Source organism: Podarcis vaucheri (assembly GCF_965113315.1).
Source record: "Podarcis vaucheri genome assembly, chromosome: 5".
NCBI lineage: Eukaryota > Metazoa > Chordata > Lepidosauria > Squamata > Lacertidae > Podarcis > Podarcis vaucheri.
This window is the reverse complement of record NC_138763.1, coordinates 57112712-57140427: the sequence shown is the minus strand read 5'-3', so window position 1 is coordinate 57140427 and position 27716 is coordinate 57112712. Positions and strand designations below refer to the sequence as shown.

The following is a 27716-nucleotide window of genomic DNA, read 5'->3' as shown; positions in this document are numbered from 1 at the left end:
AAAAAGCATATTAGCCTCATTCTATGCCTCAGCATCAAAATTAATTTCTAAACAACATTTTCCACATTCTTTCCCCATATTCAGGTCCCAAATAAGAAAAAATTCAATAAGAACTCTTATTAATTAAAGCAAAACAAAGCCTTCATGTTATAAGGAGCTTGCATTATGTTTTAATAGTTTCTCCAGATGAATTTCAGCTTCTGCATTCAGATAAACGACAATGTGTGAGAGATGGTGATTGAAACCACAGCCCATAACCCACTTATTTTCGAATTGTCAACATGGCTTCAGTGCCTCTGTGGATTGTGGATCGCTGCCTTACTAGGTTGCTCTATTACTACTGTTAACTTACTATTTTAAACCCTTTGTTACTCACAGCACTGAAAACAAAACGTGATATACAGTCATACCTTGGTTCACAAACGCCTTGCGAGTTGAACATTTTGGCTTCCGAACGCCGCAAACCCAGGAGTGAGTGTTCCGGTTTGCAAACATTCTTTGGAAACCCAAACCTCTGATGCGGCTTCCAATTGGCTACAGCAGCTTCTGACACTTCCTACAGCCAGTTGGAAGTTGCGTCTTCATTTCCGAACGTTTTTGAATTCAAACAGACTTCTGGAACGGATTCCGTTCGACTTCCGAGGTACCACTGTACCTTTGATGGAAACAATTCACAAAATGTGGAATATATAGCCGGAAGTACTATATGCATACCCTTTGTAAATAAAAATGAAACAGCAGTCTGGGAAGCACTAGATGGAACAAATATGGAAAGGCACAATCCTTTTGATTCTGATGTTCTTTAATGTACAGTATTTTATAACAGTGCTAAAGCTACACACACAACTCAGCCAAATTGGTAAAGAAAAAGTGATTTATATGCATTGCATATGCAATATAACATTGTGCCACCAGACTGCACTGTAGAGTCCTGTCTTTATCTACAGTACTTGTTTTCCCTATTTAAATTTACAACGCTTTTAACTGGAATGCTTCTTTAATGTGTCTAGATCCAGCCATTGTTTGCCCACCATGCCCCTTGCCCTCCCAGTTGTTGGACTACAACTAGCATCGTCCATTAGATCTTCAGCCATGCTAGTAGGGGCTGGTGGGACTTTGAAGAATAATTAACATCTGGGTCAATGATCCTGGCTGCAGACATATTTCAAATTATAGCAAGGGTAAATTTCGCTGTATCTTTCTTCTCCCTATGGATCCTGAAGCTTCTTGGTACAACTGGTATTTTTGGCAGGCAGTCTGAACAGAGAGAGTGAGGGAATTGGCTCAGTTTTTTCCAATGAGACATCAGATGCCAAATCTCAGCAATATCTAGTATTCTTGCCAAACCCACATGCCACAGCGTTATATCCCCCTTCACTGAATGTATAAAAATGCTACTACTTCTCACTTAAATATTTCTTAACAATGCCATCTGCCTGTTGGCTGAATAAAGAGGTTACATTCATATTCAATTGGTTATTTTTCTCATTTTCTCTATGCCTCAAATCTTCCAAAAATTCCACTTTCAGCATATTTAGTTCATCTGCCAAGCTCTTCATCTTCTTTGGGGTAAGGTTATTATCTAGGGAAACAAAATATACAGCACATGGTGATTTACCTACTGTTATATTAAATTTATCTTAAACCAGGCAGAGGGCCTTCTCAGTAGCGGCGCCCACCCTGTGGAACACCCTCCCATCAGATGTCAATTAAATAAACAACTATCTGACTTTTAGAAGACAACTGAAGGCATCCCTGTTTAGGGAAGTTTTTAATGTTTGATGCTTTATCGTGTTTTTAGTATTCTGTTGGGAGTTGCCCAGAGTGGCTGAGGAGACCCAGCCACATGGGTGGGATATAAATATTATTATTAATTATTATTATTATTATTATTATTATTATTTTAAAGGGGAAGGAAGATCAAAAGTTTAAGAGGTTTAAGCAAAGCCACTATTTTTTTGAAAATGAATAGAGGCTTACCTCAGGAGTGGGATCTCCAAAAGAGGAATCTTCATAGATAAAGGACAACTGGCATGTATAGGGCCTTTGTGCATAAACAGTGTCTTTAAATAGTAGTCATAAACCGCTGCGCATGTATGGTTTTGTTGCACTGTGCCTTTCTAATTTAAGTGCATGCAAAGCAAGTTAAGCAACCTCTTGCAAATAAGCATACCTTTAGCAGTCTTCATGGTCTGAGAGACAGCTCGCCTGACAGCCTGGTCTGCTTGATGAAGAACACTGGCTGCACAAATAGCTCGATCCATTTCCTGGCCACAATCAACAACAAAAAATGTTTTTAGAACTGGGCTCATATATATATATATATATATATATATATATATATACACACACACACACACACACACACACACACACACATGCAAAGAGGAAGGTACACAAAGCTCACCCCAGTTACTGCATGTGCTCATAATGCCCAAATTTACCCTTTGAAGATATAGATAGATAGATAGATAGATAGATAGATAGATAGATAGATAGATAGTGTCAGGGAACTGACATCAGAGGGAAAGGAGGTGGTAGGGCTCCCAGAGACTGGGAGAGACTCAACAGCCAAAGCAGGGACCAGCAGGGGGAGCACGGGGTCTCTGGAGGGGAATCTCAGTAATACTGAGAGAGACGCAGCAACGCAGGCAGGAAGCAGGGGAGAGAAAGGGGTGAGAGACACTTCCAGCGAAAATAGTGGGGAGGTGTCAGAAGCAACTGCAGGGAGACCCATGCTTCGTCGGAAGCTGTCACGTCGTGAGTCCAGGAGACGTGTTTCCGTTAAGGAACTTCTTTGTTGGAGGCGTTTCCGCAAACAGCCACTGTCGGACTCCACCAGTGACTAGAGCAGACATGTCTGATGAGCTCTGTCACACACAGAGGCTTGTGGAGCCGCACAAACTCTGAAGGGGCACACTTTTAAGCACAAGCAGCTAATCAACCCCCTTGACAGCAGTCCGACAGTCTTTGTACGCTGCCTGTGCAGGAGAAAGCATCATGAGCGACCCAGCAGGAGCCGGAGCCGGAGGAGCTGGTCCAAGCTTGGAGGAAAGATACCGAGCATTGGAAGTCCAACTTGCGCTGCAGACGGCGAGGCTGGAGGAGAGGAGGGCGCAGGATGCTGACAAGAAGGGGAGAACCACTCAGTTCCCCAGAAAGGTACCAGGATTGGTGCAGAAGTTTGGGGGGGACCCCAAGGACTATCATGCCTTTAGGACAGAGATGCAATATGCCCTGAATGTGCAGTTTGATGAGTTCCCTGATGAGGAATCGCGAGTTGCTTTCGTAATTGGGCATCTTGAGAAGGGCGCGCGTGATTGGGTTCGGCCCCTGATGGCAACGCACAACGATATCCTAAAGGACACTATGAAATTCTTTCGTGCAATGGATATCATGTTTTCCAGCGATATTGAGGAAGGGGTGGTGCGCAGACAGCTGATGGCTTGCAAGCAGGGAAGCAGATCTGTCCGTGAGTACTGGACTGAATTTACCATGCTGATTCACAGATTGGGGTGGGATTTATCGGCAGCACCCATTCAGATGCTGTTTGAAGAAGGTCTTTCTTCGGCTGTGAAAGACGAGCTGTCCAGGAGCCCCAGGGCTGTGTCGATGGATCAGCTGACCAAGTCTGCGCTGACCATTGGAGCGCGCCAGGAGGCAAGAGCCTTGGAGAGGCGGGAAGGGAGAGGGGAACGTTGGAAGGAGTTACGCATTCCAGACATTCCTGAGCCAGCTTTCCCGCCGGCAGAGCCGATGGAAATCGGAACAGCCCGCGCGCGCGCAGTTTCAAAGCCCAGTGAGGGGGCGAAGAAGGAGGGAAAGGGAGCCCGGAAATGCTATCTCTGCCAACAGCCAGGCCACTTTGCCAGAGTCTGCCCCCAGAGGAAGGAATGGCAAGGGATGGTGGGCGCAGTGGAGGGAGGAGAGCAGGGAGAAACGGAGCAAGTAAAAGCCAACGCCTGGTTGCCGTCAGGGCACTGCAACCAGGCTCAAGAGCAGTGAAAGTGCCCGTACCAGAAGCTCCTCGACCTGCCCTAGTGATTGAAGTGTCGCTAGAGCTGCAAAATGGACACCCCCTACAAATAAAGGCGCTGTTGGATTCCGGCAGCTCTTGCAATTTTATGAGCAAGGAGTTTGCTGCTGAACATCAGATACAGACTATCCCTTTAAGCAACCCCCTGCAGGTGACCACAATCGATGGCAGGGAGCTGTTGGGAGGAGGAGTCAGCTTGCAGACCGTCCCAATGATAATGAGGGTGGCAAGGCACACAGAACTGATAGCGTTTAATGTGGCCACCTTGGGAGGCGCTCCCATTATTTTGGGAATGAGCTGGCTAGCCCTACATGATCCGCTGGTGGGCTGGCATCAAAGAGTGGTTTCCTTCGGTTCAGCACATTGCTTAGAACACTGCAGGGGGGAAAGGGGTTCAGCAGGGGCCCAAGCCACCCTGGCAGGGACTGAAGTAATGGAGAAAGGGAAGGTGCCACCACAGTATGCTGATTTCAACGACGTGTTCAGCGAGAAGGAAGCTGATCAACTACCCCCGCATAGGCCCTTTGATTGCCAGATTAATCTACTCCCTGGAGCCCAGCTTCCTGTAGGCAAGCTGTATGCCATGTCAGACAGGGAGATGCAGGAGTTGAGAGCGTTCATTGACAAGAACCTGAAGAGAGGCTTCATCAGGGAGTCTAAGGCAGCGGGGGGTAGCCCAGTGTTTTTTGTGGATAAAAAAAACACGGACAAGCCGAGGCTGGTATGTGACTTTCGACAGTTAAATGCAGTGACTGAGCCTGCGGCTTTTCCCATGCCCAGGATTGATGATATTTTGACCAGGGTGCGAAAAGGAAAGATTTTTACAAAGCTGGACCTGAGGGGGGCGTACAACCTGATACGTATAAGGAAAGGGGATGAATGGAAGACCACCATGTTCACCCCTTTGGGGGCATTTGAATATCTCGTGATGCCTTTTGGATTACAAACAGGCTCCGCGTGTTTTCAAAGTTTTATGAACCACGTGCTGGGGCCTTTGCTCTACAAGAATTGCGTGGCCTTCCTAGATGACGTGTTGGTGTATTCGGAGAACGAGGAGCAACATGTGAGAGACGTCAGGGAAGTGTTGAGCAGGCTGCAAGCCAACAGACTGTGGGTGAAACTGGAGAAGTGTCAGTTTCATACCAAGGAGGTGGAATTCCTGGGGTACCGCTTGTCCGATAAGGGGTTGGCTATGGACCCCAGCAAGGTTCAAGCGGTGCTGGAATGGAAAACACCCAAGACCAAGAAGGATGTGCAGAGGTTCCTAGGGTTTGGAAACTTTTATCGTAAGTTCATCCGGAACTTCGCCCACCTGACGGCGCCCATCACGGACTGTCTCAGCGGCAAAAAGAAGTTTGTTTGGACGGGGGAGGCGGAGAGAGCGTTTGAGGAACTGAAAAAGGCCTTCGCCTCTGACGAACAACTTCTACATGTGGATTTACAAAAAAAGCTGAGGGTCGAAACAGACGCGTCGGACAGAGCCATAGGGGCGGTGCTTCTTCTGCAGCCGGGGAAGGAGGGGTCAGAGTGGCGACCGTGTGCCTTCTTTTCGCGAAAGCTGAACAAATCTGAGAGGAACTACACGGTGTACGACCGGGAACTTCTTGCCATTTATGAGGCCTTCCGGAGATGGAGGCATCTACTAATTGGTGCACAACAGAAGGTGCAAGTGTGCACGGACCATAAGAATCTAGAGTATTGGAGAACTGCGCGAGTGCTCAACCAACGGCAGTTGAGATGGGCCCAGGAGTTCTCCAAATTTAACTTTGAGATTTGTTACGTACCAGGCCCGGAGAACGTTAGGGCTGACGCTCTCTCACGCAAACCTGAATATTTGGAGGGAGAGGGTGCACCCGAGGAGACCCATGTCATTCCCGAGGACCGCTGGGTGTGTGGGGCGGCATTGGTGGGGCAAAGGGAGCTGGTAGAGGGAACGGTGCAGGATGAATACGCCCAGGACAAACTCAGGAGTCTCAGGAGGGAGGGAGACAAACCCGGGGGTTTTGAGGAGAGAAATGGGGCATTGTACTACAAGGGAGCGTTATACATACCTGAAGGGGAATTGAGGGAAAAGGTACTCAAGCAACTGCACGATAACCCCGCAGCCGGGCATTTTGGGCAACACAAAACCATGTGGCTGGTCACCAGGGAATTCTGGTGGCCCAAGGTCAGGGAAGATGTGCGGGAATATGTGAGAGGGTGTGACAGATGCCAACGAGCCAAAGGGGAGAGGCGGGCACCGGCAGGTTTATTAGAACCACTACCCACGCCGGAAAGACCCTGGGAGGCAGTGGCAATAGATTTCATGACTGATCTGCCCAGGTCCAAAGGGAAAACAGCCATCATGGTGGTGGTAGACCTGTTAACCAAGATGGCCCACTTTATAGCCTGCTCACATGCGGTCACAGCAGAAGAAACCGCCAAATTGTTTGTGGAAAATGTGTTTAGGTTGCATGGCGCCCCCTTGAGGGTGGTTTCGGACCGAGGGAAACAATTTACTTCCAGGTTCTGGAGGAGGCTCATGAGCTTATTGCATGTAGAGGTCAATTTCTCTACTGCCCGTCATCCCGAAACCAATGGGCAGGCGGAAAGAGCCAATGGGGTCCTCCAGCAATATTTGAGGTGTTATGTTAATGACAGAGAGAATGATTGGGTGGAGAAGCTGGCGTTGGCAGAATTTGCCTACAACAATGCAGAGAACGTGTCCACGGGGATGAGCCCCTTTTTGGCCAATCACGGGTGTCATCCCCGAGCCTTCCCAGGGGGGGAGGGGGAGAACTGGAGCGTTCCAGCCGCAGAACAGTTCGTTGAAGAAATGGAAGCTATCCACCGCCAACTTCAACTTAATTTAAACCGGGCGAAGGAGGAATATAAGAGGCAGGCAGACAAAACCAGAAGGGAAGGGGAAAGCATTAGGGTGGGGGACCAGGTGTGGCTGTCCACCCAAGGGTTACCGTTTAAAGGAGGTTGTAAGAAGTTAAGACCCAGAAGACTGGGTCCATTTGAAGTCACGCAACAGGTCAACCCAGTGGCTTTCAGACTCCGGTTACCGAACCACATGAAGTTGCACCCAGTGTTCCACAGATCGTTGCTGTCACCGTATATAGGGGACAGAGAGGGGAGGGTCAATAGGGGACCAGCGATGGAGGAAAAAGAACAAAGCTACCATGTAGCGGAGATTCTCGATTCCAGGTGGAAGGGAGAGCAAGTAGAGTACTTGGTAAGGTGGGAAGGGGAACCGGAGTCGGAAAACACCTGGGTCAGGGCAGAGGATGTAGATGACGAGGTTCTGATTGAAGCCTTTCATCAGAGATTCCCTCGTAAACCCCAGCCAGTGGCGAGGTTCCGGAGGGAATACTTCGCCACCACCGACGAAGAAGAAGAGTTGGAGGGGTTCGCTGAGTCCGAGGTGGAGGAGGATTCAGCGAGTCGGAACGAAGACCGATGGAGGGAAATGTTCGAGACGTCTGAAGATGAAGAGGATTCGTTTCGGGGTTTCAGCTCCTCACCGCCCAGAGGAGAGGGAGGGGGCGGGGGGGAAGGGGGCCCTGGAGGGGAGGTGGATGTCAGGGAACTGACATCAGAGGGAAAGGAGGTGGTAGGGCTCCCAGAGACTGGGAGAGACTCAACAGCCAAAGCAGGGACCAGCAGGGGGAGCACGGGGTCTCTGGAGGGGAATCTCAGTAATACTGAGAGAGACGCAGCAACGCAGGCAGGAAGCAGGGGAGAGAAAGGGGTGAGAGACACTTCCAGCGAAAATAGTGGGGAGGTGTCAGAAGCAACTGCAGGGAGACCCATGCTTCGTCGGAAGCTGTCACGTCGTGAGTCCAGGAGACGTGTTTCCGTTAAGGAACTTCTTTGTTGGAGGCGTTTCCGCAAACAGCCACTGTCGGACTCCACCAGTGACTAGAGCAGACATGTCTGATGAGCTCTGTCACACACAGAGGCTTGTGGAGCCGCACAAACTCTGAAGGGGCACACTTTTAAGCACAAGCAGCTAATCAACCCCCTTGACAGATAGATAGATCTTCAAAGGGTAAATTTGGGCATTATGAGCACATGCAGTAACTGGGGTGAGCTTTGTGTACCTTCCTCTTTGCATAAAGGGAGGAGAGTTGAAGCTTCCAAAAAAAATTGCACTTTCAGACAAGTGTGAAACTACACAGAGGGAATTTCGGTACAGAGCACTCTTGAAGTTTGCCATAAGAACCCCTACTGAACATTCTCCACTTTTCAGAAATGCTGTGACACAAGAAAGCTTACAACCATAAGACATGTGAAGACACTTTGATTCAATGAAATGAGGTGAAAAAAGGCAGACTTCCCTCTTGTCTGCTACAGAAGGCTAGCACTCATTTCCTTTGCCATCCATTGTTGACAATGGGACCTGATGGTTCTGGTACTTCTCTCAGTTACAGCCACCGAATTGTCGCATTCAGAGTAGACCAATTGAAATGAATAAAGTTAAGTTAGACATGATTATGAACTTCAGTGGGTTTACTCTGAGTTAGGACTACCATTGGGTGGGATTCATCTAATGAACCCGACTAGCGGAAGCCCTGCATAATGACTTCCACTTGTGCAATGAGCCTTCCCCTATACCCCATTGGCTGAGGGGGGTGTCAGGTGAAGCCCCAGAACTGTGTGACAGGGGGAATTATTCCATCTGGAAAACTGATGTGCTTGTGCAGATGGAGTGTTTGTAATAGCACGACACTGAATTCCACCAATTGTCTTTACAGCACAAACTCCTTCTTTATGAGCAGAAAGTGAGTCTTAGATTTCCTGTGTAGGAAACGCTCTCCCCCGATGTGGAAAATTCTCCACTGGTGGATTATTTTCAGAAGTGCCAGGCATCAAATGTCTATTTTATAACCTATGTAATAGCTCCATATTACCTTTACTTCTGTATTCTCTTCCAGGGGTTTCACTGGATTTTCCAGAGCAGTAGATAGCAAATCAAGCACTTGAAGACTGAAAAAGTCAAGAAAACAAACATGTTAAAGAAAGACTAACTATGCACATGCAATGTAAGCACTCGCCTAAGGATGAGACACTGGCATCACAGAAGTGCCCAAGGCAAGAATTTTGCTGAGATCAATGAGGTTGGACAGCAAAGAAAAGAGTGAGCAAAACGTAAATTGGGATGTAATCTTGGATCTCAGGGTGAGCAGCAGTAGATTGGCAAGGGTTTCTTTTGTTTTCTGATTCTCTTTTTTATATTAGTTTTATAGTTTTATATTAATTTTTATTAGTTTTCAGTTAGAGTAATCCAATGGTAGCCTCATTATAACATTGCCAAATTATAATACAATTACTAATCCCAACCATTCAGATGCCGAATTATATAATTTAGATGGCCTCCCACTTGCTAGAATTGATGGTTTGGTGATTTACTTCATAGTTCTGTGTTCCAAAATTTTATTCATCTCAATTGCAATCCAGTCAAAATAACAATCCCTTATACAACTGTAACATTAACAACATCCATTTGTCACACAGGACACTGCCTTGCACTGAGTCAGACCATTGGCTGATCTAGTTCAGCTTTTGTCTACACTGACAGGCAACAGTTCTCCAGAGTTTCAGACAGCCCTGCCTGGAGATGCTGGGGATTGTACTAGGGACCTTCTACATGCTCAGCATGTCTACTATCACTGAGCTATGTCCCTTTCCGCAGCTAGGTGCCCTGCAAATTCCAAGGCAAATATCAATGAACAGAGAAGCGCTGCACAACTCCAGAGTTCTACACTCTGCTAGGCCCACAGATGTCTGTGAAGCCTCCATTTAATTCAATGTAAATAATTGCTTTCATACATACTTATCTTCTACTGAACATTCTGTAGTCTTCAGAATGAGGCTGTTCTGCTCCCAGGCGTATTTCTCTGGATTTGGAACTTCCATTTTTTGCACCATTGCATGGATGGTTTCTTCAGGTAATGGTTGTTTTCTCCGACTGTTTCTCTCTAAACAAACATCAGCCTGACAATCTAAGAACAACTGACAGAAGCCCAGGGTATCTAGACAAATATAAAAATATTCCTGGATGATAAGAGGGTAATTTTAATCTCACCATGGTTTCTGAAAAGTGTAGGCATAACACGCACACAGGAATTTTGCACAAAATGTGGTCTTCTGCATCACCATGAAGTAAGGATGTGGGATCCTAAGTATTTCAGAGTTAGTATTCATTATAAATAGAGCTTGCACAAGACTATGTAACACAGATTCTCAAAGACCTGTTGGTTGCCTATTTGCCACCAAGGCCAATGGGATTCCCTGAAAAAATAATGACATAGGCGCCAGGCAAAGCTGCCTGATGAGAGTTTTCCACAAGAGGGCACTGCAACTGAAAAGGCGCAGGCAGCAGCAGCAGCAAGATGTTATTGTCCAGGTGGCTGCTATGGTGGCAGGTAATCCTCCAGGTATCCTAGCCCCAAGCCATTAGGGCTTTCTAGGTAAAAATTATCACTCTGGAAACAGACCAGAAGCCAGTGAAGTTATTCAAACACTTTTGAAATGTGATCCCAACTTCTGGTATGAGTTAGCAGCCCGGCAGCTATGCTTTGAACTAACTTGCAATTTCCAAACTGCCTTCTGTAACACGTTGCAGTAATCTATTCCGGAAGTTACCAGAACTTGGACTGCTGTACATGTCCAGAGGCAGGTGTACCAGCCTCAGCTTGTGGAAGGCACTCTGTGCCACACAGACAAACTCTTGTTCTTCCGGTGACAAAGCTGGGGACAACAAGCACCTCAAGATGCAAACTCAATCCTTCAAGGAGAGGGCAGCTACATCTATAACTACTGAGCACCACCTTCCCACACAAACTACCCACCAACAGTACCTCAGCAATCCAGTCCATTACTGAGCCCAGACACCAGTTCAACGCTCATCAGAATCAGATGTAAAAGAAAGATGGTGCATATGAACTCCCAACTCCAAAATATTGGATGCCCTTGCAGTGATTGATCTAAATATTAAAGGGGGGGGGGGAGATGAAGCCCTATGGAATGATATAAAATAAATGTACCAAGAACCCAAGCTGTCATTATCCAGGACCACTTTCTGAAATTAGCTACTCAGTTAGGAACTACGCCATTGCTATTCAGGGCCTCCAGTTTCTAAACCAGCTACCCTGTTCAGGAGGCAATAGTCCAGAAAACAATTGAAAGTTCCAGACAAATTGGCTTGGTTCTATTCTCCATGTCTCGTTCCTGGCATTGGTCATGGCAGGTGGAAGGAAACCGACATCTGCAAGGAGTACAATCCCAGCTTCACTACCAATGCAGAAATGGCCAGTTCTGTATCACAAGTTGCTGCCCGGAATGCTATCATAGTTTAGGTGTTTTATGTAGCAGATTATTAATCTTTGGGACAGATAGGAATCCCTAAGAAACAACAAGAGAACTTTGTTCTCTGCACAAGGATAGGAATCCCTTTTAGCCATAACATCCCAAATCATGGTTTGCACTGCTGAGTCATAAGGCTGAGCTGCTCTCTTAAAATATAATATCAAACTTACACTGGCGAGCTAACTGGTACACTTCATATCTCATACTCCGATAATAAAAGTTGTCATCTAAAATAAAATATATTGGTCTGAGAGGGATAAAATCTATTAAATATTGACAAGATGCAGAGTCTTCAGTTCCTGTTCTTGGATATATTAATTCTTGTTCTTTCAGATAGCAGGCAAACCTTTTCCATGTTGTTTCAGTTCTGTTTGGAGGAGGAGAATAATGGCATCCTTTAATAAAATTTTGAAGGAAATGTTCAAGATACAGCAATAATTCATGACGATACAATCTCCAGTGTGACATCTATAAAGTAAAAAGACAATTATTAATGGTTAGAGTGCAAGATATTGGATAAAAACTGAAACCATTAACAGCAATGAAGGTTTTGCTATTGGCTGCTGTGTAAAATGGACAGCATTTGTCCTCTTCATATTTTAGATGATTTGCTATTCTTTCTTAGCATCAATCATGCCTATAATTCTCTGCATGGCCCACCCATGCCATTTTAACCAAAACTCTTCTCTCCTTACAGGCATTGTGCTGCAAAATCCCAGTTTAATATAATATGCTGCTACCAGTCTTCCCAACTATTAGTGTAACTACCACAAAACAATTGTTACTCTTGCAACAAACATGCTAACCCCTCTACAATGCATGTAAGTAGTAACTCCAGCAGGGTAACCATGTGAAAATCAAATAGTAATAATTACACACTATTAAGTTTTTATATACTACCACAGATCAACAACAGATTGAGTAGTACACTTTCTTTTTTCTTTTGGTGCCTTAAAGGCCAACAGATTTATAGCACAACCGTAACCATGCCTACTCAGAAGGAAGTCCTACTGAATTCTCCCAGGTAAGAGGAGTTAGGATTGCAGTCCTATTGCAGTGTAAATTTCATGGACTTCACTGAAGCCACAGGAATGTTCAAGAAGGGCTTATTTTGCAACAAATTTGTCTTTAAGGTAATAAAAAACTCTTGGTTGTTTCTGCAAATGAATATTAAGTAATTTCACATCTTCTAAACAGCTTGTGTTAGCAACAAATGCCCAGACTGAACTGACTGCGAAATACCACCACCACCACCACTGGTTTATTTATGTATTGCCTTTCAGCCCAAAGGGCCCTGAACCAGCAACCAGCATACTGAAATACTGTAAAACAAGACATAACACTATGCTGGTTTATCAGTCCGTACAGGAGGATCAAAACAGCAAAATGTTAAGATTCAGAAAGGGAACTTTCAGCAGAAAATAATAGGAAACAAGATGCCTTTTAAAAATATGCAGGCAAGTCTTGCTTAACTTCATGTTACTAAAATATACATAGATGCTTTAAAAACGAGCTCACTTTTCCTGATGCAAATTGAAATACGCAAAACCTTCTGTCGGCAGCTGGAGCGAATCACAGCCAATTTAGAAGAATGGTAACTTTTGTCATTTATCGCTGCCATGCTACAGCAGATTACTTTAATAAAGGATGTGGGTGGTGCTGTGGGTTAAACCACAGAGCCTAGGGCTTGCCAATCAGAAGGTCGGTGGTTCGAATCCCCGCGATGGGGTGAGCTCCCATTGCTCGGTGCCTGCTCCTGCCAACCTAGTAGTTCGAAAGCACGTCAAAGTGCAAGTAGATAAATAGGTACCGCTCCGGTGGGAAGGTAAACGGCATTTCCGTGCACTGCTCTGGTTCGCCAGAAGCGGCTTAGTCATGCTGGCAACATGACCTGGAAGCTGTCTGCGGACAAACGCTGGCTCCCTCGGCCTAGAGACCCCAGAGTTGTCCGTGACTGGACCTAATGGTCAGGGGTCCCTTTACCTTTAATAGGCTCCCTCAATACCCAGATTTTTTTTTACTATTTTAGCAAACTTGGTGAGCGCCTACTCAAGGCAAACCCCGCAGCTGACCCTAAAGCAGTAGATCTTCTAGCTGGATTCAGCTGCGAGGCGTCAGAAGGAAAAGGATCCTTGGCAATGACAGCGGTAGGAAGCTCGCACAGCGGCTGAAAATTAAAGCTGGGGCGCATCCTGCTGCCCACCTGGAGCTGCTGTGCTACCACTGAAAGATCCCGCGGGCAAGAGAAGACCTTTCCCTGGCCAATGAGAATCGCAAGACCACACTGGCCAATAAGGAGCAGGGGGAGGAGGCTACTGACCAACGGCTGCTGCTCGCGCTGCCCCGAGCTCTCCTTTGATTGGTCGAACGCTTCCGGAGGGATGAGGTCGTCGTAAGCGAGAGGGACACAGCGCCACCCTTTGCGCTCCCTCAGGACCCGGCTCAGGGCCTGTGCCGTCGTCGTTTTACCCGCGGCAGGTAAACCGCAAAGCAAGCACAGCCCCAGCTGGTGGCCTCCGGCGCGCTGTAGCTCTTCCGCCATGAGGCCCTGCGCTTCGTGCCGCGGGTTAAAACTCCCGTGCCTGGAGGGGACCGACGGCTCTCAGTTCTGCGCTTGCGCAGTTGACTCCGCGCGCTAGCACTGCGCAGGCGCGCTGAGGAGGGACTTCGGCGCAGGGAGTTCTAAAGAGACAGGGCTTCCTCCTACTTCCGCGCACCAGACTTCCGGGTTGCTTTCGACGCTGGGCTCTAGAGGGGTAAAAGCGGCCGTTGCACGTAGGAGACAAGCGGGGAGCCCCGGCACCCCTTTGTCGCTTGCAGTGATTGGGCAGCAGTTTAGGGTGGCCACATGCAATAGAGGACAAGGCAAGTTGGTTCTGATTGTTGGTTGCGCTGTGAGTTGCTTTTAATGAAAACTGCTAAACGGTATTGATAGAGCAGGCATATCGATCTATTGTATGAAAACAAATTACATTTCTAATGATTTTTCAAAGAGTTATTGCTTTTAAATATTACCAACTTGCAATAAAAAAAACACACGTGCAAATTAAATAGCAAAGTATTTTATTTCTTACAAAATAGTTCACGGAGATTGCCATTGAAATACAACTGTGTAAAGTACCGGCATTTTCCTGCCGGTATTTAATAGCGATTTGTGCAAAACTGCATATAAAATGGTTATAGGTATTGGAAAAAGTAGTAGTTGAAAAGTATTGTTAGAAGTTTGATTTCTGTTGGCATTTTAGAACCTGTAAGCAAACCTTACAGCCCTCATTCTCAGAAAAATGAGCTGAACTGTGGGGGTTAAAACCCCATGTTGGGCAAACGATTCCTGCATTACAGAGGGTGGGATAGATGATCCTTGTAGTCCCTTCCAACTCTGATTTGGCAGACATCTTCATTAAAGTGTTTTAAATGTCTGCTAAAACTTTCAGCAAACCTATCTGGGCATATAATTTCATTGCGTATTACTCATTTTTAAATGCAACTGCTTTTATCTATTGCTAATTATTTTATTGCTTTATATACACCACTTAGATATATTTTTTTTGAGCCAGCAAAATCTTATATTCAAATAAATACCCGTACAAATAATTTACTGTTTCTAACAATATAGCATTCACAGCAATTGGATTGTACATTCATTCACCTCCAAAACAAAAACACTGTGGAATGGGTGTGATTAGGTATAATTTTGACAGTGTGAGCTGTTCCTACAATATTGTAACCAAGATCTAAATTCCTATATATTAAAATTAAATAAGGAGGATGCATAATTATGCCCCCTGCCACAGGTTTGGAATATAGAAATGGAAGACCAGACCATTAATTTAGGAGTACTTTGCCTACTTTAGTGCAAAAAGGCATATTGAAAAATATCCATTTACAGTATTTTGGAACTTAACAACTGTGAACTTGGGCAATACCAGCTGAGGACAAACAACATTGGAATCAGCTCTTATTCTCAAACAAATTAATGTCCGCTTTGCCAACCATGTAATTAGCACTCAGGGTCTGTAAAATCCTGCCCCCGACCCAATTTTCAGTATCAGTTCTACCTCCATGCACTTCCTTTGGTTCTGCACTCTCAATTCCATGCATTGGCCACCCCCTTAGTGAATAACTCAGAAAATGGTTCCCCCCCTTCATTGTTTTTCATTCACAGTTTGTTTTATGTTTAAAGCAGCTGAATTTTAAGGAACAATTATTCACAGAAAAGCTGTGGGCAAAGCTAGATGCAGCATTAAGTGCATCATTAGAACTCGTGTCATGTTTTAAATATATATAAGATGGGCGTGTAGGGGAGTGATTTCCATCAGGATTGCAGTATAGTGGAGGATAGGTTTCACCTCTCTTTCCTCAGCTATGAAAATAGCCTTAGGGCAGGCGTCCTCAAACTCTGCCCTCCAGATGTTTGTTTTTTTTTGAGACTACAATTCCCATCATTCCTGACCACTGGTCCTGCTAGCTAGGGATCATGGGAGTTGTAGGCCAAAAACATCTGGAGGCCCGAGTTTGAGGAAGCCTGCTTTAGGGTGAAAGCTGCCTTTGTCATCAATGAGAGCTTTTTTCTAAGGCTAGCAGCTGTGCCTTAGGTGTGTTTTGTGTGCAAGCTATTTTAATCAAGACCTCCATTTCTTGTGTGCTGCAATCCCAGTGGTAAATCAACCCTTGTGCATCCTTAAAAAAAAAGATATTAAAATTTGGAAACCTAAAATGAATTCTAATTACACATTTAGCATTGCATCAGTTTGGCCCTGTGTTAGGAGGGATGTATTTATGTAAATGTCCTGATGGCTAATGTGACACAACACAAACAGTATTCTGCTGTCTAATACATGAGTTCTGAGACTGGTCCATGGACCACCAGTGGTCTACAAACTTTGTTTAGGTGGTCCGTGTGTCGGTATTAAATAATACTGATTTTAGATGCATTTTTATTGCTTCTTTAATTTCTTATATTGTATTTTAGTGTATTGTAATAGAGTAATGCCATAAAATACAATAGAAGAAGCAATAAAAATACAATTTAAAAATCATACAGCATCTAGCACAGCACATTACCATCATTATAACAGGCAAAAAAATAATCATTCAATGGGCCATCAGCACCCTCAGCAATTTTCAAGTGGTCTGCAGAAAAAAAATGTTGGGAATCACTGATCTAATGATTAAGGCAGTCTTAGTCTATCTAGAGATTCAGGGGGAAAAATCCCATATTCTTTTGTTACCGTTCCAACAGTTTTTTTAGAAATTAAAATGAGGTCTTCACTTGTATATCGATAAAAAATAATACTTTCAAAAATATGTAACAGGTTTAGCACTGGCACATTTCTGCTACCCTCTTAGATGTTTAATGTGTCCATCTAACCCTCTTGAGAATTTCTCAGGATGGAGTTGCGTAAACAGGTCTGGGTGGGATTGGTGGTCGTAAAGGAGGTCTTGATGGACGTGGCCCAAGGTTTGCTTGTATGGGTGGCCTAAAGGAGATAAAATGCAGTATTAGTAGTGTGTGTTTGGTGGCATATTTCAGAGGCTGGTCAATAGAGATAGACATTCTGGAAACATAATGAATACTTCTACCTCCCTCCCTCCCTCCTTCCTTACTTATTTTGACAATATCCTCTGTATGAATGACAGCTACTCTGCCAGAGTTCTACCCCTTTATGCCATGGGTAGGCAACAAGGTACCCTTGTTTTAACCCCAACTCCCATCAGCCCCAGCCAGCATAGCCAATGCTCAGGGATGATGGGAATTGTACTCCAATAACATTCTGGAATGAACCACGATTGGTTACCACCTGATTCACGTCAACTGTGCACTCTTTGCACAAGTGAAGCCACAGATAAATAGAGGTGAACAGGAGAAACGGGCAAAATACTGCTGAAGCCCTTGCTGATATTCCCACCAGGGAACCCAGGATTAAAGAAACCTTTCCCTGGATATTGACTCTCTGAGAAGGGATTCAGTGGGCAGTTCAAATGTTGCTGAATCTCCAGTCTTTGCTCAGTTTAAATGTTTGCCCCGATTGTAGGCACAGATGCCTGTAAAATTATGCTAGAAAGATTTAAAAGTGCAAACCTTGGAGCAGGGAAGTGTGATATCGTAAAGATTCCAGAATTTGACGTTGTAGGCTGCAGAGGGAAAAGAAATATATCGTAAGGAGAATTAATGGTTCTTACCACAGCAGTGAAACTTACTGCATCTTTTCATTCTAGCAAAATACCATGCACTGTTGTAATGTAACTGATCTAACCTTCTGCAGAATTGCATTTCTGAATGGAAAATCATTGTCAAATTCACAGCGCCTATGGAGAGCCGAAACATTAGCCCAAACTTCATTCATCAGCAGTAACTTCAAAGAAGACATTGCGATGAAAAAAATAAACATTCTTACCCGCCTATTATTTACTGGTGGCTTTGGTCCACCTGGAGTGCTGCTTTGTCTTGTTTGCCGTGCATTTTCAGCCCTTAAAACATAATGTAAACAGGTAGGTTAAAATAATACATGTCTTTCTCCATTAAAATTCAATTTGGTTCTGGTACACACAATCTTCTGGGAGAAGGCAGTCCGAAGCCCTGGGGCCACAACTGATTTTCATTATTTTAGGTACAGTATTTTGCTGCTGTTCACTGTTTTAACACTGCCTGTCTTAACCTTGTCACAGATGCAGCACACATTTCTGGTTTTTAAAAACCGATCTTATTCTTTTCATACCTTTGGCGTCTTCTCCGTCCTCTGAAAATACGTCTTTTAATTGCATCCCTCTTGACAATTGCAACCGCTACTATAATTAGCAGAGGCAACACAAGCAGAAAAAACACCAGCAGGCCATCACGAAGTGATGTATCTAAAGGAGAAAAGGCAATGAAAATTTCTTGTTTTGCTTTTAATTTAGGATTAATGTCATGGTGCAGCAGAAGAGAAGGTTCCGCATCCAGCAGCACCTTCTTCATACCCAGCCTAATCCCTATGGCTCAGGGATTCCAAAATTTAGGTCTCCAGCTGTTTTTGGACTACAACTCCCATAATCCCTAGCTAGCAGGACCAATGGTCAGGGATGGTGGGAATTGTAGTCCAAAACAACTGGAGGGCCAAGTTTGGGAAACCCTGCTCTAGCTCATACTTACCTATGTGAGTTGGGCCGCTGTCTATGCTACCACCGTATCCAGATTTGTCACAATAAGGAGGTGCCCATCCAGGATCACAGTGACAATTGCCTTTGTTGTTACATACCTACAGGAAAGAAGGACCAAAAAAGAGGTGAAGAATTAGGCTAGGGATGGTGAAGCTGTTGGTCAGGGATGATGGGAGCAGAAGTCTAGGAACAAACAGAGGATTCTCCACCCCTGCATTAGGCACCATTATGTTCTGACTTCCTTGAGGAAATGCTATGATGAACAGCTTTCCTTGACTTCGGAAGAAAAAACGCAATGAGTACAGCCAGAGCAAACGACAGATATGTATGCTATGGAATAAAGAGCACGGGCCTGATTTAGTGATATGCCATTTCTAAATATGTTCCATGATGCTAACATTGTCTGGCTCCAGATTGTGTCTGCTGAAACCAGCAGCATGCATGATAGTTCCCACGTACAAAACAGGTGGGCTGCCAAATATTTTAATGGTTCTTAAATGTTTCTAATTGTTGCTGCTAATCATTTTAATATTTCTTGTAAGTGGCTTAGAGATTTTGCTATAATCAAGTTGTATATAAATTTTGTTAAATAAAAAACAAACTGTTTTCTTATTTTATTAAATTTATATCGCACCTTTTCTCCCAAAGGAGCTCAGGGTGGCATGTTTGGTGCTACTGTGCAGATACATGGGAAAAGAGCACCAAAACAGGTTCAGAATTACGATTCTGTATAGTGCAGAATCCTGATTTTGAAACTGGTCTGAAAGCCATACTAAGAGGGCTTCACAAAATTGATGGCGAGATGCAGGAAATAGCTATTCAAACCACTCTTTTACAGCAATTGTTTCTGGTGGCAATAAAGACTGCAAGAAAATCTTCTCAATAGCTGAACTGTTTTTATAGCCAGAATATTGGAATATTTTTTCTGCTCTACCACTGGAATAATAGGATCATCATTTTCTTACTTACTGCACGGTCATTGCATGTTTTCTTTACATCACAATTGTAGCCAAGCAGGCTTGCATTGACACACTTGAAATCAACACAGGCCTGAAAAAAAGAAAAAGGAACGCAAGCTTTAAAGTTGGAAAGTATGTCTTTAAAAATACCAAAGTGTAATGCAGAAACAACGGGCAGGCTCAGACTTCACGCTAATGGATGTAACACTAAACCATAGCTTAGAATTACCTGCACGAACCACAATAAACCTTGGGCTCACACCATCCCTCCTTCCCCTGAACAACTCTTTTGCAACCAAGAAAAGGAGAGCAAAAGATTTCACATTCAACTATTTATTTATTTGCTGCATTTACATCCCACCTCTTTACTCTCCAAGGAGCTCAAGGTGGTATACATGGGTCTTCCTCTCCTCATTTAATCCTCACAACAACCCTGTGTGGTAGGTTAAGCTGAGAGGCAACGACTGGCCCAAGGTCCCCCTGCGAGCTTCATGGTGGAATGGGGATTTGAACCCTTGTCTCCCAAGTCTTGGTCCAGCACCGTAACCACTGCGCCACACCTTTGTGTTGGAATGTGAGGAAGTCTGGATACTTTAGTTGGTTCAAGCAAGCTAGAATCACATCACGGTTTAGGATTCTGATTTGTTTGGGTAGCCAGTGTTTTAACTAACCAGAGTTTGGGCACAGTGGGAGACTCTGCTAAGTTTAAAGATGGAAGCGGATGCTTCAAATCTCATCCTCTGGTGTGTGCTAGAGAGGGAAGGAGGCTGGGTGCCAGCATGAGGCTTGCTGCAGCCTGTGCATATAACTCTAACAATGGCTTAACATTACAGTGGTACCTCGGGTTAAGAACTTAATTCGTTCTGGAAGTCCGTTCATAACCTGAAGCTGTTCTTAACCTGAAGCACCACTTTAGCTAATGGGGCCTCGTGCCACCGCCGCACAATTTCTGTTCTGATCGTGAAGCAAAGTTCTTAACCCGAGGTACTATTTCTGGGTTAGCGGAGTCTGTAACCTGAAGCATCTGTAACCCGAGGTACCACTGTAGTTATAATAACAAAAGTGTGGCCAAAACCCAGATACCTGCAATCAGGTAACTTGCCAGACAGGAGATAAACAACGCACTCAGATTTCTGTTGTGGACCACCTTTTCTGTGATGTAGGTATGATGTATCTGGGGTGGTGGTCTTGGGCTACACCCCAAGGTAACCCGAGCTACCACTGTACATCTGAAACCTGAAGCACACAATTAAGGAACCGGTTTCTGTGGATGGTTTATTATAAGGTTTCCATGAGATACAAATTGGCTTTTTGTTCCCAGGCATGGCATCTGTGTCTTCTAAAGCTATATGGCAGGTAGCAGGTGAATAGTGGCAACTGTGGAATTGCTGCTTGTCAGGGGATAGGGTTAGAAAAAAATGGTTGGCAATACAAACAATACAGACAGGCAGTTTTGGAAATACAGACATAACTCGGACTGTAATTGAATCCTGTTTGCAGCTATATCCTCGAGCAGGGAGTTGGTGATGTGAAGGACACTCTCTTACCTTCCCTTCTGCACAAGCTGTGCCTCTGTTAACCAAAGCTGGATCGGGAACATCTGATCCCAGAGCAAAATCAGTAGTCACACACCTAACACCATTTTGAATCTGGCTGTATATCTGGGATGGAAGATTCTGTTGACTGACAGATGTGCAGTGAATCTTGCCACATAGGCTATTGCTGCAATAAAAGTGAAATACAAAAATTAAGAAAGTAGGGAACACCAGAGTAAATATCAAAATACCCCCCATCTTCTAATGTTTATACAAGCATACATGCTTTTGTTTGCTCCAGTTTTTAAAATGCCACTAATCACATGTTTGTACAAACTAGATGATCCATATTAGCAGTTTAACAGCGTAAAGTCTGGACCACATGTATCAGCTTCAGAGCAGCTATCCTGCATGGTTTATAAAGCTGTGGGAAAGCCCTGTGGCCATGTGTTTCTTCTTCCCATTGTGTGCCAGCTGCTCGACAGTCCTGCATTAATCCAGAGTTCCCTGTTACATCCAAACTGGGGGACTCTGGCTTAATATCATTTAGCTGATCAGGATAATAAACCAGGATTGTATTCCGATTTGTTAACCAGCATTAAGCTGGGGTCCCCTGCTTTAAACAGAATGGCTTGATGCCAACTAGAATCTGTGTCAAAACCAATGCATGATGGTAAAAGGGGAAGTGTGAGAGATGAGCATCAGTGGTGAACTTTGGGCCCTGTGTGATGCTAAAATTCAGCACCCCTGCCTCTTGCACTCCATTCTAAAAGCATTATTTTGTCACCCTCTGCAGCGTGGCACCCAGTGTGACTGCACCAGTCAAACCACCTAAAACTGCCTCTGGTGCTTGGCTACAGTTTCATAAACCATGGTTTATGAAGCCATTGCCTATCATCCATCAGGGTTTCAGCTTCCATGAAGCAACAGAGTATAAATATGACTTCCTGAGTACTTACGCTTGAGAACATTTAACAAACTCTCCTTTTGACATTCCACAGTTGCCGAGCCTGTCTCCATTACTATTGGCCGTTTCAAAACACGCATTTGGCCCTTTCTTTGCTCCTATAAAAACAACAGAACCGTATTTGTCAAAAAATAGTCTGTTTTCTTAATGTGTAACATAGCTGTTTCTGCTAACAATATCAGTTGTGTTACACGGGCTATAAACTGTTTAAAACATACCCTTTCCAAAGAGGGATTCACACTGAGAATCATAATTCTGACAAATTCCAGCATAGCAATAGTCTTTCATATTGTTGCATGGGTAGCCATCCATGATATACACATCATCTGGGCAGTTGGGATATGTTCCATTGCAATACTCGGGGAGATCACAGGCATTCATTTTTGGCCTGCACTGCACTCCTGCAACCTTGAACTAGAAAACAGAATTTTTTTTATTTCGTTTGCTTGGTAACCATAACAAAAATGCTATAACAATACGTGGAACTGACACGGGAGAAAGAGGAGTAAAAATGCCTGTGACAGAAGCTTGTAAAAAGGGAGAAGAGGCAGGAACAATTCCTTGTGCTCAGCTTCAATAAAAGGGTAAGTTGATAGGGTTGCTAGCTATACTGAAGGAAATATGGCAGAAGGTGCTGTTGTTCCAACCATGGCAAAAGAAAAAAGAAAAAGGCAAGAAGCAGGGCCAGCCCAGTAAATTTTGCTGCCTGAGGGGAAGAACAAGATGGAGCTCTCTGAACACTTCCCACTCCCACCAATTCCATGTTCTGAAACCAGGGATGTTGGCGAAATGCAAGCAGAAATTGCAGGTGTTTGCTTATTCATCCTATATCTGGAACAGAAATTGATGCAGGATGCAATCAGTATTCGCCATTGGTGCTGTTTTCAATGTGCAAATGGTATGTAATTTATTACCTCCATGCCTTCCATTTGCATTGTTTCCTTTGCAATGAAATTAATGGTGTAGAGTAACGTAATGATTACAAATGAATTATGTAAAATTTCACCATAGAGGGCACTGAAACGAATAGCATTGTTTTTGTCAGAAGCCAAACTGCAGTGGAATGGAAACAGCACTGCATAGGACAAGTACAAGGCGGAACAGAAATCAGTGCCTTCTTACATTCCTCACTGAACCAGCAGCTCAATGTTGCTTCAGCACTGGTTATGGGTCAGCACCCTCCACCACACTTAAGCTAGCTTAGGGGGAGCAGGACATGCAGGGTGACACACACAGCTCTGTTCGCTAACACCTCATGGCTGCTCCTTGCCCTCCAGTGGGCTTGCTTCTGGGTAAATAAGCATAGCATTGTGCTGCATGTGTACAGAAAGGGCAATCTAGCTTACTTGACACTTCTCACAGCACAATCCTTCAGCACACTCTGATCCAGCTTTTAGTTTGCACGTGGCAGCATCGCAACAAGGGTTGGTACACTCCTGTTAAGAAAAAAGACTTCAGTTGGACACTTGAGTGCTAAATTGTCAAAAGCAACTTATGTTAGTTGCCCACTGAATTCCTCCTTAGACAGCCCCCTTCAACTGGGGGGCGCACATGTGTCTTCTGTTCTTTTTAGAGGCTTTGATTGGAGGGCTACAATTCTAACCCCCCATTTTTCAGGTAGAAAGCCCCATTAATTCACTAGGACTTGCCTCTGAGTAGATCTGGTCAGAATCACGCTATGCGTGTTTTAGTTTATTGCTTGGGAGGGTGGGCAGAGAATTTGGGTGGGCATTTCGCCACACCAGTTTCCATTGCAGTGAACCAGTGCTCTGTAGGAATCTTTTATCTTGCTCCAGGGGCTTAGAAAGGGAACCAGGGGTGTGTGGATGTGAAGAGAGGGTGGTTTTTACTTGTACAGCTCTCTTTGTCTCAGGTGCGCAGGTAAGGTGCCTCTACCCCTTACACAGAACAAGGCAGAAGATGACTGAGGCACTGAAATTAAGGACTGTGAGACTAAAGATTTCCGGGGTGGAGGATGCATGCCATAATTTGGATGCTAACTAAAGCTGTGTGCATCGAGTAAACTAGCTCAGTAGGTGGAGGGAAAAAATCTGTTGCCCTGCTGTACTAGTCAACTACCGTATTTTTTGCTCTATAAGACTCACTTTTTCCCTCCTAAAAAGTAAGGGGAAATGTGTGTGCGTCTTATGGAGCAAATGCAGGCTGTGCAGCTATCCCAGAAGCCAGAACAGCAAGAGGCATTGCTGCTTTCGCTGCGCAGTGATCCCTCTTGCTGTTCTGGCTTCTGAGATTCAGAATATTTTTTTTCTTGTTTTCCTCCTCCAAAAACTAGGTGCATCTTATAGTCTGGTGCATCTTATGGAGCGAAAAATACAGTAATTGAAGGGACACAGTTCGACTTTTAAGCAGATCCTGAGTGGAGTCTGTATAGCACAGTCCACATTTATTCAGGCTGTTTACTGCCTGATGTGTGGAGCTGCTATTGATGTCGTGTCGTCAGAGTAGACAGCAGGGCCAGCTTACTTCCAGCTGTGGTGACACACATTGACATCTAAAGGGTGTTTGTTGAAAGTTGAGAAAATTGCCACTAGCAATATATCACAGTTTCTATAGCCTACATATAGTAGGAGTATTTAAAATGAGAGTCATCATAGTGTTTTGTAGTTAAAAGTGGAAGTTGGCAAATGTGTCCTCCTTTTTGCTCTTCAAAATATGGCAACCCTAATTTATCTCCATCTAGATAAGGGAGGTGTAGAAACCCTATTCCCTCCTGAAGAAGCATTATACCCATTGTCTCACCGAAAACACATATTCTTCAGCAACTCTTTATACATGCAAATGGTGCTTACAGGACCAGCTATGGCCAGTCAACTATGAATAAATAAACTAGTCTGACAAATTTAGCAGTTTCTTCTACTACAAACTACAGTACTGATGATACAAGATTAAAGTCTCAGTTGGTACCTATGAGCATCACCTGCACCACCCCCACCCCATTCAGTGTTATAAATGGCAGTAAAACTTCCTGTTTCGTGATCCCTTCCTTCTTGATGTGATTATTAAGTATTTACCTTTTGTTACACATGGATTCCTCCTTGTTCTCATAACCCTTTCCTCTATCCATGCCTAACAGAGCAGGTGTGAGGGAGAAAGGAGAAAGAAATGGTGCACATTGCCTAGAGCAGTGGTAACCTCCACATCTGTCAGGGTGACGGGGTGGTCAAACAAGATACAAAACCTCCTCTCCCCCTGCCCTATTCTTTGACTCTGTCTGGAGTAGCACTGGACAAAAAAATTCACTAACTCACTGTTGCACTACACCAAACACAGGGTGGGGGTAGTGGGAGAAACAAATTAATACACCAAATGCTATATCTAAATGATATTAATTCAAGAAAAACCTACTTCTGGTGTACCACAATCACATTCTTCGTTTTTATCCACAATGTTGTTGCCACAGGCGGGCTCTGTATAAATATCACTTGGCTTGGGAGGATTTCGAAGACAGGTTCCTCGGCCTCTCAAGATGAGGTCCTCAAAATCATTGGCGCTGCAGCTGCTGAAGTTCTTAGACCCACTAGAAAGCACAAAATTGCCTGTGTTTTGCATATCTATTTGTCCAGACTATGAAGTAGTGCATTTTGACACTAGAAATCATCGTCTTCTCAGTACCATCTACTTCCCATTTTAAGGAATGAAAACTGTGTGTGCTTTTTGCAAAAGAAAGGAATAGAGCTGGGCCACCCATAAGGCCCACCTGAGAAGAGGGATTGACTGTTAAATCACTCTGAAAATCGTAGCTCTGTGAAGGGAATAGAAGTCTCAGCAAATCACAGCTCCCTGGATTCTTTGAGAGGAAGACATGACTGTTTAAAGTGGTTTGGTACTGCTTTAGGTGTATAGCGCAGATGTGGCCTTTGATGGATCTTAAGCACCAACAGAAGATTGGCAGATAGACCCCCAATCTACGGATTAAAAATAAATAATACAAGTTGCTATAATAAAATAAGTAAGAGCTCTTACTTATCTGAACCGTGCATAATGTATTGACCTGGACATCTTCCGTCATCATGATTCATTCCCAAATTGTGTCCTAGCTCATGTGCAACAACTGTAGCGTGAGCTATCACAGCGTCATGGTTAAACTGGCAAAGAGATTGACAGTGTTAGCATTATGTGAAGTGATAGAACCTCTGGAGCAACAGGGGGGAAACCATACACAAATACCTCATTTATCTATTCTCTCTTCCCATGCTCTCCTTCTGACATTATAATTTAGACTGCAAATTCCCTAGGGATCTATCTACTACCAGGAGCAACACTTCTGGTTAATCAAGAAAATCCCCTAGCTGGAAGTTAATTCAGGATCTTGGGAGAACATGGTTTATATCATATACCATATCATATTTATTTACTTAAAAAGCATTTCTAAACTGCTTAATATTTCAAAGGCTTCCAAACAATGTATACTATTACATAGTAAATTTTGCATCCCATTACTATTTTACAGATTAGCAGCCCATTTCCCCACAATCCATCATAGTAAAGGCAGGAAAGTTCTCTTTTCTTCACTCCATTTGCTTAAATGGAACAAGGAAATATGAATACACATCTATGGTTTTATTCAGCCTAGTTCTATGGAGAATGTTCCATCTGTGCAAGGATTTCTCCTTGTGCAAGGGAATGTTTGCCCTGTCTCCTGTCCACTAAATCGGTTCTGGGGTTTTCTCCAACCCTCTGGAGCAGAAATGGTGGTATGCCAAGGGAGACAGTGTGAAATCCCCTTGTCTTAGTGCTAATGTCTAGTTAAATAACACCCATAGGCACAATCGTATGAGAGACTTACCAGAGTAGTACAGGAAGAGCCAACTCAAGGTATACTGTTGTCTAGGCAAAAACTAATTATCTGCCCCCCCCCTTACTGTATCTTTTTTCATGGAGGGGAGAGAGAGTGGTTGATTCTATTTAACACATCATGAATAGTTCAAATAGAGCATTATAAAAAGAATACTGTAATAAACTTCTGCCCTATAATTATTACTCATATTATAGAAGTCCATGTTCTACAATCTTTTATCAACTCATAATTAGCTGCATAGTGTTCTACTTCAAGTTAGGATTTGTCCAGCTTGTGTTGATTGGCCCTCAGCGATACCAGCAAGCATGGAATCTAGCATCTAGTACTTTCTGCAACACTCTTAGCTTCCATTTTTAACACTGTCATTTTTTTATTATTTTAAAGCACAGCTCTTAAGCATTGATTCTATAGACACTTATTGGAAGCAAGTCCCATTGAACTCAGTGGAGTTTGTTTCCAAGTAGAGATGTTGAGAACTGCACTGTGCAGTCCATGGAATATGTTTCAAAAAGTATAATCATGCCTTATAAAATCACAGAAACCTGTGCAAGAGGTTGGATTGATTTTAAAAATAAGAAAACATATACGGCTCTATTTAATTTTCATTTTTAATTGAAATAGAATTTGAGCGATCATAGTACAAAATTAGATTCTCTTTCCCATCGCACTGCAGATAGCTATACCAGAAATTATCATTCTGCTCACTATGATCCTTTTAAATGAGTGGTTATTTTGTTTTGCTGTTGACTGCAAGTCTAAACACATAATCAAGGCAAAAATTAGAATCATAGAATCATAGAGTTGGAAGAGACCACAAGGGCCATCGAGTCCAATTGACTGAAGCTCTGCCATAATCAAGAACTGGACTAAATGTATACAATGTAGATGTAGGTATGCCTTTGCT

The 27716-nt window shown here is 43.9% G+C and overlaps 2 protein-coding genes across 6 annotated transcripts in view; both read right to left on the bottom strand.

Moving 5' to 3' along the window:
• Positions 1-784: 784 nt before the first annotated feature.
• On the bottom strand, positions 785-14009 carry PSTK (phosphoseryl-tRNA kinase). Its single transcript, XM_082222810.1, has 6 exons — positions 13713-14009; positions 11563-11860; positions 9858-10056; positions 8935-9010; positions 2174-2267; positions 785-1582 (listed from the first exon to the last, which is right to left on the bottom strand). The coding sequence occupies exons 1-6, from the start codon at positions 13932-13934 to the stop codon at positions 1398-1400; spliced, it is 1074 nt and encodes a 357-aa protein (XP_082078936.1). The 5' UTR covers positions 13935-14009; the 3' UTR covers positions 785-1397.
• A 429-nt stretch (positions 14010-14438) lies between these two features.
• Positions 14439-27716, bottom strand: part of LOC309532471 (disintegrin and metalloproteinase domain-containing protein 9-like) — a 35377-nt gene continuing 22099 nt past the window's right edge. For all 5 annotated transcript variants that reach the window (XM_082222763.1, XM_082222766.1, XM_082222762.1 and 2 more), the window contains exons 12-23: positions 25978-26099; positions 25360-25531; positions 23340-23429; positions 22212-22407; positions 21986-22091; positions 21039-21213; positions 19502-19582; positions 18525-18630; positions 18112-18244; positions 17791-17863; positions 17475-17527; positions 14439-16872 (exon numbers count right to left, since the gene is read on the bottom strand). In XM_082222763.1, the coding sequence (XP_082078889.1) occupies positions 16779-16872; positions 17475-17527; positions 17791-17863; positions 18112-18244; positions 18525-18630; positions 19502-19582; positions 21039-21213; positions 21986-22091; positions 22212-22407; positions 23340-23429; positions 25360-25531; positions 25978-26099 (1401 nt within the window). In that variant the 3' untranslated portion in view covers positions 14439-16778. The remainder of the gene's footprint in view (positions 16873-17474; positions 17528-17790; positions 17864-18111; positions 18245-18524; positions 18631-19501; positions 19583-21038; positions 21214-21985; positions 22092-22211; positions 22408-23339; positions 23430-25359; positions 25532-25977; positions 26100-27716) is intronic.